Source organism: Acomys minous (assembly GCF_964271855.1).
Source record: "Acomys minous genome assembly, chromosome: 11".
Classification (NCBI taxonomy): Eukaryota; Metazoa; Chordata; class Mammalia; order Rodentia; family Muridae; genus Acomys; species Acomys minous.
Genome location: NC_140492.1, coordinates 70,941,094 through 70,957,822, shown reverse-complemented (window position 1 = coordinate 70,957,822; position 16,729 = coordinate 70,941,094). Strand labels below are relative to the sequence as shown.

Here is a 16,729-nt window from a genome sequence, read left to right as displayed (position 1 = left end):
GGAGCTGCAGTTATAGGTGGTTGCAAGCCCCCTAATGTGGGTATTGGGAATCGAACTGAGGTCCTCTAGAATAGTAAAACATGCTCTTAGCCACGGAGCCGTCTTCCTAGCCCCTAACGATTTAAAATTTTATGTATAGTTCATGTATATGCCCCACATATGTGAAGAAGGCATCAGGTAGATCCCTTGGAACTGGACTTAAAACAGTTGTTAACAAGCATGTGAGAGCTGGGAATTGACTCTGTAAGAGCAGTAACCATTCTCAGTCACTTCTACTGCCCTCTTCCTTCCTCTTGTTGTGTTTTGTTTTCTTGTTTGTTTTGTGTAGCCTTGGCTGTCCTGGACACACTTTGTAGACCAGGCTGGCCTCGAACTCACAGCAATCCACCTGCCTCTGCCTCCCAAGTGCCGGGATTACAGGCGTGTGCCACCACACCCGGATCTCAAGCATTGTTTTTATGGACTTGTTGGCTGTTAATATTTTCTTGCAAGAAATGTCTATTCAGGTCTTTTACCCAGCTTTTAAATTACATGTGTGTGTTTGTATGTTTCTCTGTGTGTGTGTGTGTGTGTGTATGTGTATGTATGTATGTACATATATATATATATATATACACATATACATACACACACACACATATATGAATGTGTGGGCACAGCAGTCCCCATTTTAGTAGCGTCTCACATGGCTTAGCAGGTTAAAATGCTTGCCATTAAGCTTGATGATCTTACTTTGATCCCCAGAATACACATGGGATAAGGAGAGAACTGACACTCACAGCTTGGCCTCTGGCCTGCACACACACATAGCTAACATAAAAAAGAAGTTACAAGGAAAATAAAATAAAATTTAATTTAAAAAATGGTTTATTATTTTACATGTGTGAGTGTTTTGCCTGCACATACATATGTGTACCACATTTCACACCTGCTGTCCGAAGAGGTAAGACCAGAGTCTTTCCTTAGGACTCAGACACATGTGAGCCACCATGTGGGAACAGGAATTGAACCTGGGTCTTCTAGAAGAATGTTCAAGGCTCTTAACTGCTGAGCCATCTCTCCAGCCTCAAAATCAGAGTCTCACTTAACCTATGTCAAGGGATTTTTGCCTGTGCTTTTACTGTCAAGTCCAAGAACTGATTGCTGAGTCAAGGTTGAGGCACTGTGTTTTCTTCTCAGAGCTTCCTGTCTTAGCACAGGGCTTTTGTGTAGTGTCAGGACCACTTCTAGCGTTGGTTCTCTGTTGGCATGCCGGGTTCTGAGGTCATCAGTCTTGGTATCTTTAACCACTGGGCTGTCTCCTTGGCCCCTTTTGAGCTTTTACGTGTAGGTATTTGATTAGCTTTGGTATACTCTAAATTCCAACTTCACTTGTCTGTGGATGCCCAATTTTCCTAGCTCCACTTATTTAAAAGACTGGCTTTTTCGTTTCAGAATGAATGACACTTCTGTTAAAGATAACTTGACATATCTGTAGTTTATTCCACTGGTCCATGTGTCTTTCATTGTAGCACATACTGTTTAGTAACTAATGCTTTGTAATAGGTTTTGGAACTCAAAGTGTAAGGCCTCCAAGTTTATTCTTTACCCTCCTGTTTCATTTGTGGTATATCTGTAGTCACCATTATAGTCAGCTAGCTACATCTTCACTGTTCAGAGAAGCGGACTTTACGACACCAGAAGAATGCTTTATGAAGTACCTCTAAAGGCTTGCACAGGGCCGGGGTTAGGAGTAAAGAGAATAGTAAGATAGTTTTTATTCTTGAAGAGTTATTTTAGATGTTTCTGAGTAGAAGGACAGTGACTCAGTCTGTTTTCTATTGCTGTGCTAAAGGCCATGACCAGAGTAGCTTGGAGAACAAAGGGCTGACTTGGTCATACCGTTCCCAAGTCATAGTCCAGCCGCTCTCAGCCTTCCCAGTGCTGTGACTCTTTAATACACTTCCTCCTTTTGTATGATCCCCAGCCATAAAGTCACTTTCACTGCTAATTCATATCTGTGCCTTTGCTACTGTTATGACTCGTCATGATGTAAATACCTGTTATTCAGATGGTTTTAGGTTGAGAGCCACTGTCATAGTCCATCACTGAAGAAAGTCAGGGCAGGAATTCAAGCAAAAACCTGGAAGTCAGAACCCAGGCAGAGACCGTGGGGGATTCTGGTCCTGCTTTGTGCTCCGTGGTTGGCTCAGTGTGTTTTCTAATATTTCTCAGACCTACCAGCCCAGGGGCAGCACTGGCCGTGGTGGGCTGAATCCTATCACACCAGGTAGTAGTCGAGAAGATGCTCTGCAGCCTTAACCCACAGGCCAGTCTGGTGCAGGCTTTTCCCAGTTGAGGTTCTCTCTTCCCATAGCTCAACACAATTAACAAACACTAACCAGCACAGACAGCAGACACTAAACACAGAAGCAAACAGGACAATTCCAGCTACAGATAAGTGTGGTGAAAAAGAGTGCCTGGTGAACAGGGGCCACAGGGAAGGTCTTCCTGAGGGTGACATTTGGGACATCCTGGTGGGAAGGTGGCCACACGGGGCAAATGCTAAGCAGTAGAAACAAATGGAAAGAGGGGACTCCACTGAGGTGTCCATGGGCTAGCCAGCATGATGAAATCAGCTGCCTGTTGAGATGGGGTTAGAAGTCACGTGTTTCAGCTCTTAGAGCAGTTTCTGGAACAGAGTTAGAGCTCTGTAGCCCTGACGACAGACTCATGGCATGCTTGCCCCCCGGCTGCCTAGGTGGTGGATGTGGAGCTTCATCGGCATTCCCTTGGCGAAGACTACGTCTATCCGCAGTCCTCCGAGTCAGACGTGTCTGATGCCCCTCCTCCATCTCTGACCATTCCAGCCCCCGTGAAAGCCTCACCAGTGGCACGGTCCCCTGAGCCCGCCTCTGCTGCCCCTGTGGGAGAAGGTAACGCGCTGCTCTTCATTGGAGGGATCACGCTCACCAGACATGTGCTTCCAGCAGCTTGAAATACAAGTGTGAACTATTATTTTCATAAATGGGAATTCTGCCTCTAGAATATAGCACTACTGTGAAAATAGTCAAGTTCTGCTCTTCTTGGTAACAAGGTTTTCATAAATTTCTACATTTTATACAGGTAAAAAGGTCATAGAAATCATTAAGTGCTTATTCTTTTTAAACATTTTATTTTGTTTTATATGTATGAGCACTTTGGCTCTTTTGTGTATCTGTGCACCCCATGCATACCTGGTGCTCACAGAAGCCAACAGAGGGCATCAAATCCCAAGATGGTTGCTTGCCAACCTGTAGGTGCAAGGAATCAGCCAGGTCCTGGGCAGCCAGTGCTCTTAACAGCTGAGCCATATCTCCAGCCCCTGTATTTTTATCTTTTGCTGAAGACTTTCTGAGATTCTGATTGTGTAAATAGCAGATTTTAGTATTAAATATTTAATCTTCTGTAAAAAATAAATAACATTCAACATTTGACTGACATTTTAACATTTAATAGGAATATGTGTATTAGTTTTTACGTTTTTATATATAAGCAGATGAATCTAAATGTTTATTTTATCTCTAAACTGGTATTTTAGTGTGATAATATTTTAGATATAAAATTTCAACCTTTTTTTAAAAAAGATTTGTTTATTTTTATGTATACAGCGCTCTGCCTGCATGTGCACCTGCAGGACAGGAGAAGACAAGACATTAGATCACATTATAGATGGTTATGAGCCACCATGTGGGTGCTGGGAATTGAACTCAGGTCCTCTGGAAGAGCAGTCAGTGCTCTTAACCTCTGAGCCATCTCTCAGTCTAAATTTTCAACTTTTATTACACAGCTCATGGTACCCAACAAATGCCACTTACAGAAGGCAGAGCTTATGTCTGTTCACAGGTCAGAGGACTGTAGCTAGTCACAACGGGGAAGGATAGTGGTGGGAATAGCATGGTGTGTACCCACCAGGAAGCACAAAAGAAATGCTAGGCCTTCTTCTTTTGTTGTTTTTATTCAGCTCATAAACTCAGGCCATTAGATTATGTAGCTGGCATATAGGGTGGGGATGGGAGCTCCTCCTGCTCAGTTAACCCTTTCTCAGGAGGGTAGAAAAGCTTGCTCAGTTGGTGAAGAGCTCTGTGTGCAGGCATGAAGACCTGGGTTCCACTCCAAGCTAGTGTAGAAGCCAGGTAAAGCAGTGTCTGTCTGCAACCCTGCACTGGTTACAGGCGGACAGGTAGGTGCTTGGAGCTTACTGGCCAGCAAGTCCAGCCAAATTGGTGAGCTCCATGTTTAGTGAGACATTTTCTAAAAAATAAGGTGGAAAGCAACTGAGGAAACTGCTGTATCAGACATGCACACGCACATACATCTAAAAACTCACTCAAAGGCTCCCTCAGAGAAACCTGTCCTAGTGACTCCAGATCTAGTCACGTTGACAAGGAGAATCACCAATCCGAAGTCCACTCTTGCTTAACTTGGTTCCCGATGCATCAATTTTAGATGATTTAATTTTGTGTGTAATATTTTGGCTCTATGTATGTGTGTGCACCACATGTGTGCCTGGTTCCCACGGAGCTCAGAATAGAGTATCAGGCTCCCTGGAGCTGAAGCTACGGATGGTTGTGAACCACAGTGTGAGTGCTGGGCACTGAATCTGGCTTGTCTGTAAGAGAACAAGTGCTCTTACCTGCTGAGCCATCTCTCCAGCTCCAATACGTTATTTTTGAATCAGAATCGTATATTCCTGGTTCTCAAAGGTTTATAGTCATCTTAAAATGAAAATGCAAGAGTCTTTGAAGTATTTTTTAAGAAATAATCCTTTTTGGCTTTTGAGACATGGTTTCTTTGTGTAGCTTTGGCTCTAGTTTGCTCTATAGACCAGACTGGCCTCAAACTCATAGAGATATATGTGTGTGCTACATGTGTGCAGGAGCCCACTGAGGCCAGAGCAGAGTGTCAGATCCTCTGGAGCTGGAGTCAACAGCAGTTCTGAACTGCCCAGTGTGGGTGTTGAACCAAAAACTTAGGTTTTCTGCAAGAGTAGCAAACACTCTTAACCACTGAGCCTCATACATCTCTGAAGCTTTTAACAGTTTTTTTGTTTGCTTATTTCCTGGACTCAATTTGTAGACCAGGCTGGCTGGCCTCCAGCAAGTTCCGCCTGCCTCTGCCTCCCAAGAGCTAGGATTAAAGGCGTGCACCACCACGCCCGGTGCTTTAACATTTCTAACATCGCTCAGAAGTCCAAATTCACATCTCTTCTAAGACTCAAGACAGTCTCTTCGCTGGACCCTGTACAGTAGAAAAGCAGTTACATATGCTTCTACTATACCGCGGTACAGAGTGAACATTCTCAGTGGAAAAGGAAGGAATAAAGGGCTGGCAAGGAAAGATTGAACAAAGCAAATACCAAGTCCTGCAGCTCCACGTCTGTCATCTGGGCTCCGGCAGCCTAAGTACCATCCATGTCCTATGTCCCGTTCCCCACCCCTATACCCCTTGGAATTTGCATGCATGTAAAATCAGCACCATGTAGATACTGCCTGGACTTGGCTGCCAGTTTGAGATATAGCCTGGCGTCCTTGGACTACAGCTCCAGCAGCCTGGGTGGCCTTGAGCAGGATCACGACAGGCTTTGTTTTTTCAAGTTTTGCAATGTGTTTGCTTCTTTGGCCATCCATGGGTGGAGTCCTGTATTCAAGGCCATAATTCCAGCTTCCAAGTGCAAGCGTGAGCTTACTCCCTCATGGTAACAACCTCCTTTATAATGGCTGCTGCCTTGAGAGTACCTGCTGTGTTTGCGCTGACGTTTGTACCCCTTTACTCACCAAATGCACACTTCTGGCTTTGGGTTCTCATGGTGAGCCTCAGTACACACAGGGAATGAGTGATAGCCTCAGGACAGCCTTACGTTGCTCTGCCTTACGTCCTTCCACCAACCAATCAACTTAGTCTCTTGAGTTTAAATTCAGCTTCACTCACATTACCAGAGCAGAGCCAAAACCAGCCAGTGTTTGCTCACTGGAAAATAACATAAAACAGCTTCTAATCCAGTTTTCAGCAGAGTCCTTAGACCCCGTGACGCTCCATGAACAGTCTCTATGCTTGTCAGCATTCTGGTCCTCCATGATCCAACCAGAGTGGCCTTGGTATTAAACTCCGCTTACAGTACCCTAGGGCTTCTCTAGCTACACATCCCAACTCTTCCACATTCCCCCTAAATGCTAGTCCAGAGGCCTGTGCACCACATGTTCAGGTCCCTCACAACGGTGACCTCACTGCCAGCGCATAGTGCCCCTGGAATGAACTATCTGTATTAGTTGCTTGCCACTGACCAGAGGGTGCTACCATTCACATTCAGAGTGGGTGTTCTCAGTTAAACTTCTCTGGAAACTTCCACAGATACACAAGTGTGTCTTAGTGACCTTAGTCAGGTTGACAAAAAAAGATGGACTGTCACATCCTTGAGATAAATGTTTTACTAAGTAGAGGTCTAAGCACAGAATTTATATTCTACCAAAATTATATAAGAGTTCAGTATTTATTTTATGCCAAGAATTGTTTTAAATGGGGTTTGAACTAATATCGAATAATGTAGTAGCAGTCTTGTTCATTTCCCGCAGCGGGAAGGTGTTTCAGAGTTACTAAATTTGCCATTACATTTCAAGCAGGCTTCCCAGACAACCCTGAGGCCGAGAGGCACAGCACATTTTACTCCTTACCGTCTTCACTGGAAAGAACACCCACAAAAGTGACAGCGGCACAGAAAGTTACCTTTTGTTCACATGGCAATTCTGCTTTCCAACCGATCGCATCAAGCTGCAAAATCGTGCCACAAAGTCAGGTGCCTAATCCTGAGTCACCAGGAAAGTCCTTTCAGCCCATCACCATGAGCTGTAAGATCGTCTCAGGTATGCAGAGCACGTGCTGAAGATGATGTAGATGCTATTGACTAAGTGTCAAAATAATTTTGTTTTGGGATCATTTAAGATAACATTATCAGCCCATCATTCTGGCCTGGAAGTTACTGTCTAGCGCAGGTGGCCTTGAACTCAGGGTGTTCCTCCTGACTCAGCCTTGCAAACGATGAGGTTACAGGTGAGAGCCACCACCCCTGCTCAGAGAGATGCTTCTGTATTAAAGGAGAGTTAATCCTGCTGGTTGGCAAAGCTGTCAGAGAGAAAAGCATAACTCTCTTATACGGAAAGAGTGTCTGAGTAGGGTGAAGAGGCTCCTGCTAAGTGTGCTCTGCTGTATGGCGGGGGTTAAGGTAAGGACTTAGTTTGCAGCGTCTATAGAAACCAAAGTAACAAGTAAGACAGGTGAGGCCTTTGAGTCTGTTGTAAGGATTGAGTTCTGTGGCATTGAATTGGCTTTTATTTTTCTCTAACCACGATAAATTGTTGATCTTATGTACAGTCATTCTGAGACTTCTGTCTGCTGAGGCCTTTGTGACGATTCACATTTATGCTAACTAAAGTACTAATGGGAACATGCTTGTGGTGGCTGTACTTCAAGACAGACAGGGGGAACATTTATGATTTTATTTCATGTGTAGGGATGTTTTGGTGCTTGTATGTGTGTGCCCCATGTGTGTGCCTGTCAGGCATGGAGAAGACATTTATTTATCCCCTGGAATTGGAAGTTGCAGGTCATTGTGAACCACCATGTGGGTGCTGGGGACTGAGTTTACAAGAGCGGCCAGTGCTCTCAGCTGCTGAGCCATGTTTCTAGCCCCTGTGTATAAATTTAAAAAGAAGAAAAGTGGGAGTATTTATTGCTGTCCATGAGCAGCTAAGCAAAAATATAATACAAATCTTAACAATTAACCGAGGGTAGCAAGCCTGTAATTTAATCTGCTATTAAAAATTTGGAACTTTCTGTTTGAGAAGTGGAGTAGACTGATTGTATAAATCAATTTGAGGTTAGAGAAATTTATAGAGGACAGCTTTGATGGGGTAGGTGGTAAAGGATGTTGAGTTATACATAAATAAAGTTTGAGAATATTCTTTGGGATTCTGACTATGACATACCCTTAATAGAGATTTCTGTCTCTGGTAAGTAAATTTTACATTTTCCTATTCAAAATATACCCCAAATCAAAACATAAAATTCTTCAACCTAGCTATTCACTTACTAATTTTAGTATCTTTGAATATTCAGTATTATAAGTACTGAATGAAGAGATTTATCATACCCGTATAAAGCACTCCTTTACAACATGTCTTCCCTGTCATCCCTCCAACCATGGCCTTTTGTTTTTAAGTTATTGGTGTGTGTGTGTCTGTGTGTGTCTGTGTCTGTGTGATTATATACATGTAAACTGTTGAGTCTGTTTAGTGTTGCTTGTGTGTTTTTTTGGGTTGACTACTTGAGATGGGATAATGATTTAGGGTGCTCATGCCTGGGAAAGAGCTGTGTTTAATTGCCTGTGGCTCTTCATCTAGGGTGAGGCCCCTCCCAGTTCGGGATGTCAACCGTCTTGTCATTTTTCAAGTCTTGCTTATATAGCCACATTGTTGAGATTTTGCAACCTAGCTAATGTTTAACTGTAACCTTCTTAATTTTTTGTTTGTTTGTTTGTTTTGGTTTTGGTTTTTTGAGACAGGGTTTCTCAATGTAGCCTTGGCTGTCCTGGAACTTGCTCTCTGTAGACTGGGCTGGCCTCTGCCTCCCAAGTGCTGGGATTAAAGGCATGTGCCGCCATCACGTGGCCTATAACTGTATTCTTAAATTATGTGTTCTTTCATACCTCTGACCCAGTAATGCATGCATGTATGCTTGTATGTGTGTTATTTGTGTAATGTTGTTATGATCATTTGCCAAGAACAAAATATTGGTTGAAAGCAATCTCTTAAAATGAAACTCACCCTAAATTCTGAACAAAATAATCTGGGTCTTGCTTGTTGGTGTGTCTGTTACCTCAGTCATTTGGGGTCTCTTGGAATCAGTGATTTAATCCCTTAGAAAACTTAGATTCTAGTTGGGCGTGGTGGCACACGCCTTTAATCCCAGCACTTGGGAGGCAGAGGCAGGTGGGTCACTCTGAGTTCGAGGCTAGCCTGGTCTACAAAGCAAGTCCAGCACAACCAAGATAACGGAGAAACCAAACCAAACAAAAACAAAAAGAATCTTAGATTTTGTAAATATCCCTCATTTCTTCCCCAGATGATGCTTTCTGTGCTGTTCAGTAAAAGAGAAAAAATAGTCCTTTCTTAGGGACAGACATACAAGTACAGATCCAGGCTAGTACCACAGACAGAGACAGTGGAAGACCAAAGGAGGAAAAAGTAGAGAATTCCATTCTGGGCTGGCTTTTCGCCAGTGACAGCAACACAGACTACAAAGATTTTTTTCCTCCAACTCACAGAAATCCTTCTGCCTTCTGGGTGCTGGGATTAAAAGCTTATGCTACCACACCTGGCCTGCTTTTAGACTTTAATGTGCATGCCAGGCGATCTTGCTAAAATGTAGGTTTGCTCTCATTAGGGGAGAATAGATCTTTTATCTCCAGCTGGCCTGCAACTTGATCTCTAGAGCAAGCAAGCTTTAAACTCACAGAGCTCACACGCCACTGCCTCTGGAGTGCTGGGGTCAGGGCTACCACACCTGGCCTCAGAATCTATTTTTCTTTGCCTGTATGTATGTTAATGAACCACATGTAAGCAGGCCAGAAGAGGACTTTAGATCCTCTGGAACTGAAGCTACAGATAATTGTGAGCTGCCATGTCGGTGCTGGGAATTTAAACTCTAGCTTTCTAGAGGAGCAACAAGTCAAGTGCTCTTAACTACAGAGCTGTCTCTCCAGCCCCAGAATCTGTTTCTAATTAGTTCCTCAATTTGCTGATCCTGGTCATGACGAAGTGCATAGCCTAAGACTGCACTATCTGGGCTCAGCTACAGTGGTGCAGCACCTGCTCAGTATCTGAAGGGCCAGGCCTGTTGTCTCTTCTGATTTGTTACCTGTGCCTTTGACTCTTCCTACTTAAATTATGTTTATTTTTTTCCCTCTCTTTTCCTTAACACAGGTTCTCCAATATCAACTCCAAGTCCGTCACCATTGCCTCGTACTCCAACTTCCACACCAGTTCATCTGAAGCAAGGCTCTACCAGTTCTGGTATAAGCAACCCTCATGTTATTGTGGATAAGCCCGGGCAGGTTATTGGCGCTGCCACTCCGAGTACAGGTATGTATAAGCAGCATTCGTGCAATCTAAAGCATTTGATCATTTATTAATAATAAATCTTAGCATGAACCCTCCATTCATAAGTAAGTGTGTATAAGAGGAACTCTGTACTGTTTCTATGAAGAAGATTCATTGTGGATGCAAAGTTCAATGTTTAATATTTAAAATCCTGTCTTCAGTCACCACACGTCCCTGTAGTCCAGCACAGCTGCATGGCGCCTATCAGGGTTTCTGTTTTTGGTTTTGGTATTTAATGATCTTTTACTTAACACTTCTTTCATTTCCTTCCTTCAGCCCATCACACATGCTCCAAAAGTGTAAGCTTCCTTGGTTAAGGGAAATAGTGAAAAGAGAAATAAAATTAGATGACCCAAATGAACAATTACCTGGTAATGAGGCTGGTTCCCCACCCCACTGAGCTCCCCATGAGTTAGAATTACTGCATTATTTATATGTAGTGGGCTTTTCCACTTGTTTTGTTTTTAAGCTTAGCAGTTTTAGAGTGGTTTACATGTAGAACTCATTTGAAAATCCTGCTTTAAGCATATTTGTATATGCTGAGTTATCTTTGGGGTTACATATTAGTTTTAGGAATCAGCCAAACATCTTGTGGCAAATTTGATAGATGAAATAAGTTACCGAATATCAATTTAGATCTGGACTTATTTAGTATTGATAATGTAATTAATTTTTATCAGTCCTTGGAAGCCATTGTGTGGCTGTGGGATAACATCTCATGTGGGCAGCATTTGGAAACATGCATCAGAAGCCGGCATTCACTGGAACGTATGCATGTTGGCCCATTTGTTAAGTAGCCTACATCCTTGCATTGTACTGTCTTTTCTCATGTAAGAAGCATAATATGTCATAAAGGTTTCACTGTTTTTTTCTTTTTATCCTTAGTAGCTTCTTACCACTTTCCAGGCTGGGCATGCAGTCAGCTTGTAGGAATGAGTGACTGAGTGAGTGAGCGAGTGTGTGTGCGCGCGCGCGTGCGCAGACTTTTAGAGTTTTGAATTTTCAACCCTTAGAAATGAAAATTAAGTAATTGGAAACAAAGAATGGGAAATGATTTAAAATTATATTTTGTAGCTGGGCGTGGTGGCACACACCTTTAGTCCCAACACTTAGGAGGCAGAGGCAGGTGGATCACTGTGAGTTCGAGGCCAGCTTGATCTACAAAGTGAGTCCAGAACAGCCAAGGCTACACAGAGAAACCCTGTCTCGAACCCCCCCCCCCATTGTAAACTTTATTTTGTTGATACATAATTTTTATATCTGTCTTGTTTATCAGGAAGTCCTACAAGCAAGCTCCCAGTGGCCTCTCAGGCTTCCCAAGGAACAGGGTCCCCTATTCCTAAAATTCATGGAAGTAGTTTTTTAACATCTACTGTCAAGGTAAACTTTGTGCTTTATTACACTGTGTAGGCTCAGCAGGCGTGCTAGCTAGTGACAGTGTCGGATCTTGAATATCATTTCCTCATTGTCTCCTAGTGTAAAAGACAGTTCTCAGCGCGTCTCTCAAGTGATTGCACAGTAGTAATTTGGAAGCTCAGTGTTGAGAAGAGACAGCCTTACTTACCTTGTGTAAGGAATGGCTTTATTAAAATATTCCTTTAGAGGCTGGAGATATGGTTCAGCTGTTCAGAGTGTTGCTGCTCTTGCTGAGGACCTGAGTTCCGGGTCCCAGAACATTCAAGGCAGCTCACAGCTTCCTGTAACTGCAGCATCAAGGGCTCTAATGCCCACTTCTAGCCTCTGTGGGCACTGCATATAGCATATTTCCTTGTGGTACAAGGAGTGTCCCCTTTGTACACATTAGCTTTGTAGTTATTTCAAAGTAGAGAGTAGAGCACCTTTCCATATGGTGCTCTAACTTCTTCACATCAAATTATTTAAAAAATCTGCTCTGTATTTGGCAAAAGCACTTGTCTGGTTCCTGTTTACTCAAGATGGCAGTCTTAAGTGGAAGCCTTTGAGAAAACGGTTCCTGTCCAGATGGCTGAGAGTACAAATCTCTTCCTGGGGAGAACCAACCCAGGATCCTCTTTCTGAGATAGTTGACAGTGATCATGGATAGTTTTCTGATCCAGATGAGGTTTTCCTATAGTAACTCTTGTGAAGATCTGCCTCTGCCATTCATTTTTAAATGTTTGTTGATGACATTTCATTACATAGTCAAGAAATAGTCTTAACTTTAATTCTTCCCCTTAAAGTTCAGTTATGGCACATTCTCTCTGGGATTGGGTTTCTGTCTTGGTAGTGGAGGCAGATGTCAGTGGTTTCTGTCTCACTGTGTTTGGTTGCTTTCCATTTTCTATCTCCACGTTTGGTTTTAACTTTTCAATGTTTTTCTATTTGTCTGTCTGTTTTGTGGTAAGGTCTCACTGTGTCACTCAGGCTGGAATGCGGGACTTTCTACCTCAGCATCCTAAGATCTAGCATTACCTTGTCTACTTCATTGTTGTCTTCTTTCTTCTTGCTTTGGAAAAAGTCATTTATCCTTTGTATTCCAGATACTGAGTGAATTTTTCAAGGCAAATTGAGAGTATACAAGAAAAAACCACGCACTAAAGCATCACCAGTATTTGTTAGACTCACTTAATGCCTACGCTTTGGGAATACAAAGCAATATACAGTCCCTGTCCTTTACCACCTATTACAAGACCAGACATATGAACCAATAAAGAATCCAACATTAGGAAAGGGCAAGTAGATCAGTTGGTGTTGTATGACAAGATGTCCTGGGGAGATGCAGTACCCACATCTACTCACCCCAGATAGGGAGCCAACAACAGACCAAAGTCCACCTTGGTGAACCAGTGAGTTTTACTGCGGTTACTTACAGGAGTGTGGGTGAGTGGTTACTTACAGGAGCAGAAATGACTCAAAGATAGCTGCACCATCAAAGCCCACCCCAGCGTGGGTGACAGCTCACAAGCTGGGAACCTGGAGCACACTGCACAGCCTGCAGGCAGCTCAGCAGGTTGGAGGATGTCCTTTCCAAGCGACTCAGTTGGTCAGGCAGCTCAGCTGCTTTCTGTGTCCCTTTTTTACAGCTTGGCTTGTCTGAGAGTGTCTCTTTAACAGTCTTTATTGCTTACTCTGAGAGGGAGGGCCCTAGTGAATCGGCTCAGCTATTTTGAGTTGTTTACCTTGTATCTTAAGGAGCTTTCCTGGGTGATGGAATGGTTCAGTCTCCAGGAAACTGCTACACAGCACTGGTAGAATGCTTGCCTAAGATGCACAAAGCCTTGGGTTTAGTCCCCACAAGTGTGAGGGTGTGCACATGTAATCCCAGCACTCAGGAAGTAAAGGCAGGAGGATCAGAAGTCCAAGGTTATCTCTAGCTAGATAGTGAGACCAGCCTGGTCTGCGTGGCACCCTGCCTTGTAGGATGCCTGTACGTCATCGGGACCTAGATGGGTACCATTTGTGAGTTGATCTTGTTTTTGTATTTTGCCACAGGGTCTCACTGTGTCATCTGTGCAGTGAGTTATTTATAGGTAATCAGGTGGGATTGCATACCTCTCTTTCCATTTGCTTTAAAAAGGAAGTTACAGTGAATATATAGGTGCTTGGAAGACTCATAGCAATGTGGGGTTTTTGTTTTCTTTGTCTTTGGTTATTTGTGTTGCTAGATGTGGTAGGTTTGTATTACGTGTAAGTGGCTGAGATAGATAGATAGATAGATAGATAGATAGATAGATAGATAGAGGTCTGTTGTATAATAAATGTTTTTACACACAGCAGGAGGATTCTTTATTTGCATCTATGCCACCTCTCTGCCCAATTGGTAGTCACCCTAAAGTGCAAAGCCCTAAAGCTGTGACTGGAGGACTTGGAGCCTTCACAAAGGTGAGTGTGTGCCACAGCCTTGCCTGTGTCTTTTTCCACCCCTTGTTAATAGGCCTTAGTTCTGAGGTGTGTTTCCACTTATTCAGTGTTGTCCACGTCCTAGGAGCCCAGTGAAATGGAAGTTCAGAGGTCACAGACCACCAGTCTCATGACAAGTGACAGAAGAAGCACAGGATCAAGTTGAGATACTATTTGGCCCCTAACTAGCTCTTAAGGACTATATTAAAGCAATATTTTACCTTTCTCATAGAGCCATTCTGTATATACCAAAGTTCATTAATACTGTAGAGAGACTACATTGAAATATTAATAGTAGTTCCTTCCTCCTCACCCCCCACACGGGAAACTTATTCTGTGTCATTGTTTGTTGCAAGGTGATCATCAAACAGGAACCTGGGGAAGCTCCTCACGTGTCCACAGCAGGAGCCACCAACCAGTCATCATTCCCTCAATATGTGACTGTGAAAGGGGGTCACATGATAGCTGTGTCCCCTCAAAAACAGGTCATAAGTGCTGGAGAAGGGACAGCTCAGCCACCAAAGATTCCACCCTCCAAGGTTTGTATGGCTTTGGGATTGGAGGGTGGAGTTCAAGATACAAAGGTTATTTATTTGTCCACATAGTTGACAGGTCTCAAAATGACTTAAGGTGACTAAGTTGCTGATCACATACAAATCTGTGGATGTTAGCCTGCCTGGAAAAGACCCAGTCAGATGATACTGTGCACACGTGGTCCTTACTGTCTATCCCTGACAAGAATTGGCGAGTTTCAACAAAAGACCCAGGATCAGTCTACCAGGCAGAGGGCCAGTGTACTTTTATTCCAGCAGTAAAAGTAACAGCTTCACAGGCTTTCTGTTAGATGCATAGCTAAGTGGAAGCTCTGTTTTGACCTGTTGGTTTCTGGTAAGAGAGTATTGCACTGATCACCTCCAGTGTCCAAGCTATGCGGTTTGTTTTGTTTTGAGATAGGAGACCTCAGACTCAAAGCAACCCTCCTACCTCAAAATCCCAAATGCTAGGGTTACAGGTATGTGCCATTTGATTCTTTCATTCATTTTATTTATAATGAATATACAGGGAATAAATGCGGGGAGCTGAGAAGTAGGATGTGATCTGTGTGTTTTCACATTAGCTACATACCGAATCTGCTGAGTGCTGATATACCAGACTTGTGTATATTCATTTATTGTAGTTTTTAAACTATACCTGCAGGGTCTGGAAAGATTGCTCAGTCTTTTAGAGCACAGACAACTCTTCATAGATTTCCTGAGTTCAATTCCCAGCAACCACATGGTGGCTTAAACCATCTATAATGTGATCTGATGCCCTCTTGTGGCCTATGGGTATACATAGAGGCAGAGCACATAATAAATAAATCTTAAAAACAAAACAAAAAAATTACACCTGCAAGGCAGGTATTCTTTATCCCTGTTTTATAAATTTGGAAACCCTGAGTTTGAGGGCTTTTGTCTGAACTTTCTGGAAAACGCATGAACATACAGCTACTAGTATATAACATACAGCTAGTAAGTGGCAGGAGGTTTGAAACCTACGCCATTTAGCTCCAAACACACCATCCCAGAGCTCGTGAGATTTACACGCTGGTGTCTCTAACCTTAGCATGCTTTGGAACACATAGTTAAATTATCTCAATGTTTTGGCAGGTATGTTCTAAAGCTATTGGGAGTGTTTTGTGGGTGTTTATATTTCAGCTTCAAAGCCCAGCCTGTCTAGGAGTGAATTGTTTTGAGAAGAATATTCTAAAAATGGAAGACAGTATGATATAATTTGGGTTAGTTTAGATAAGTACTTTTCTCTGGGGATAGAGATGAAAATTCAGCATTACAGGTTGTTTTAAGTCTGTAAGGTTTCCAAAACTGATCTAATCAGACAATTCATCTTCTGATTTTAAACATAGCAGTCCCTAATTTGTCCCAAACTTACTGAGTCAGATTTTTCTCAAGGGACTGAGAGTCTGCTTTTTCCTAAGCTGCCTGCTGATTCAGATGCCCTGGCCAGTTAGAAATGGCCGCAGTCCTGCTTTGGCCTCCAGATGAGCACCCCTGTCACTCCTGCAGCAAATCAGTAGCTGTTTGTAAATATTGCTCTGCTGTGTCAGCAACAGAGGTAGAACTCGGGGCCTCACGTACGTTAGACAGTATTGTACAGCTGAGCTGAGTTTTCTTCTTTTTGAGTTTATGTCAACCTTGTTACGCAGTCTGGCCTGCAGTCTTCTGCCTTAGCAATGGTGGAATTGTGTCATGGCAGCCCTGCACTGACAGCTGGCAGTCAGTCTTGCCTTACACATTCTTTTTTTCTTTGCTTCATTTTTAACCTTTTGCTTATTTGTATGAATGTGGGTCTTTTGCCTAAGTGTGTATCTGTAACATGCTGTACCTGCAGTGCCTCAGAGACCAGCAGAGGGCATCAAATTCCTCTGAGACTGGAGTTACAGACAGCTGTGAGCAGTCATGTGGGTGCTGGGAATCGAACCCTGTCCTCTTAGCTGTTGAGCCATCTCCCTGGCTCCTTACATAGTTTTAAAATATATTCAGCATCATATAGGTTTTTGTTTGTTTACATTTATTTATGTGCATAGGGATACAGATGTGTCAGAACACGTGTGAGAAGCAGTGAGAGGACCGCTTGCTGGAGTCAGTTCTCTGCATCATGTGGGTGCCAGGGCTCAAGCTCAGACGCTTGGGCTCGGCAGC

At 43.2% G+C, this 16,729-nt stretch overlaps 1 protein-coding gene across 4 annotated transcripts in view; it reads left to right on the top strand.

The window, feature by feature from the left end:
* The window catches only part of YEATS2 (YEATS domain containing 2), a 97,867-nt gene that overhangs the window by 46,297 nt on the left and 34,841 nt on the right, over window positions 1-16,729 (top strand). For 3 of the 4 annotated variants that reach the window (XM_084802417.1, XM_084802415.1, XM_084802418.1), the window contains exons 10-15: window positions 2,741-2,915; window positions 6,636-6,878; window positions 9,996-10,154; window positions 11,449-11,552; window positions 13,905-14,012; window positions 14,387-14,569. In XM_084802417.1, coding sequence (XP_084658543.1) covers window positions 2,741-2,915; window positions 6,636-6,878; window positions 9,996-10,154; window positions 11,449-11,552; window positions 13,905-14,012; window positions 14,387-14,569 — 972 coding nt within the window. The remainder of the gene's footprint in view (window positions 1-2,740; window positions 2,916-6,635; window positions 6,879-9,995; window positions 10,155-11,448; window positions 11,553-13,904; window positions 14,013-14,386; window positions 14,570-16,729) is intronic. The other variant, XM_084802416.1, reaches the window with a different exon arrangement.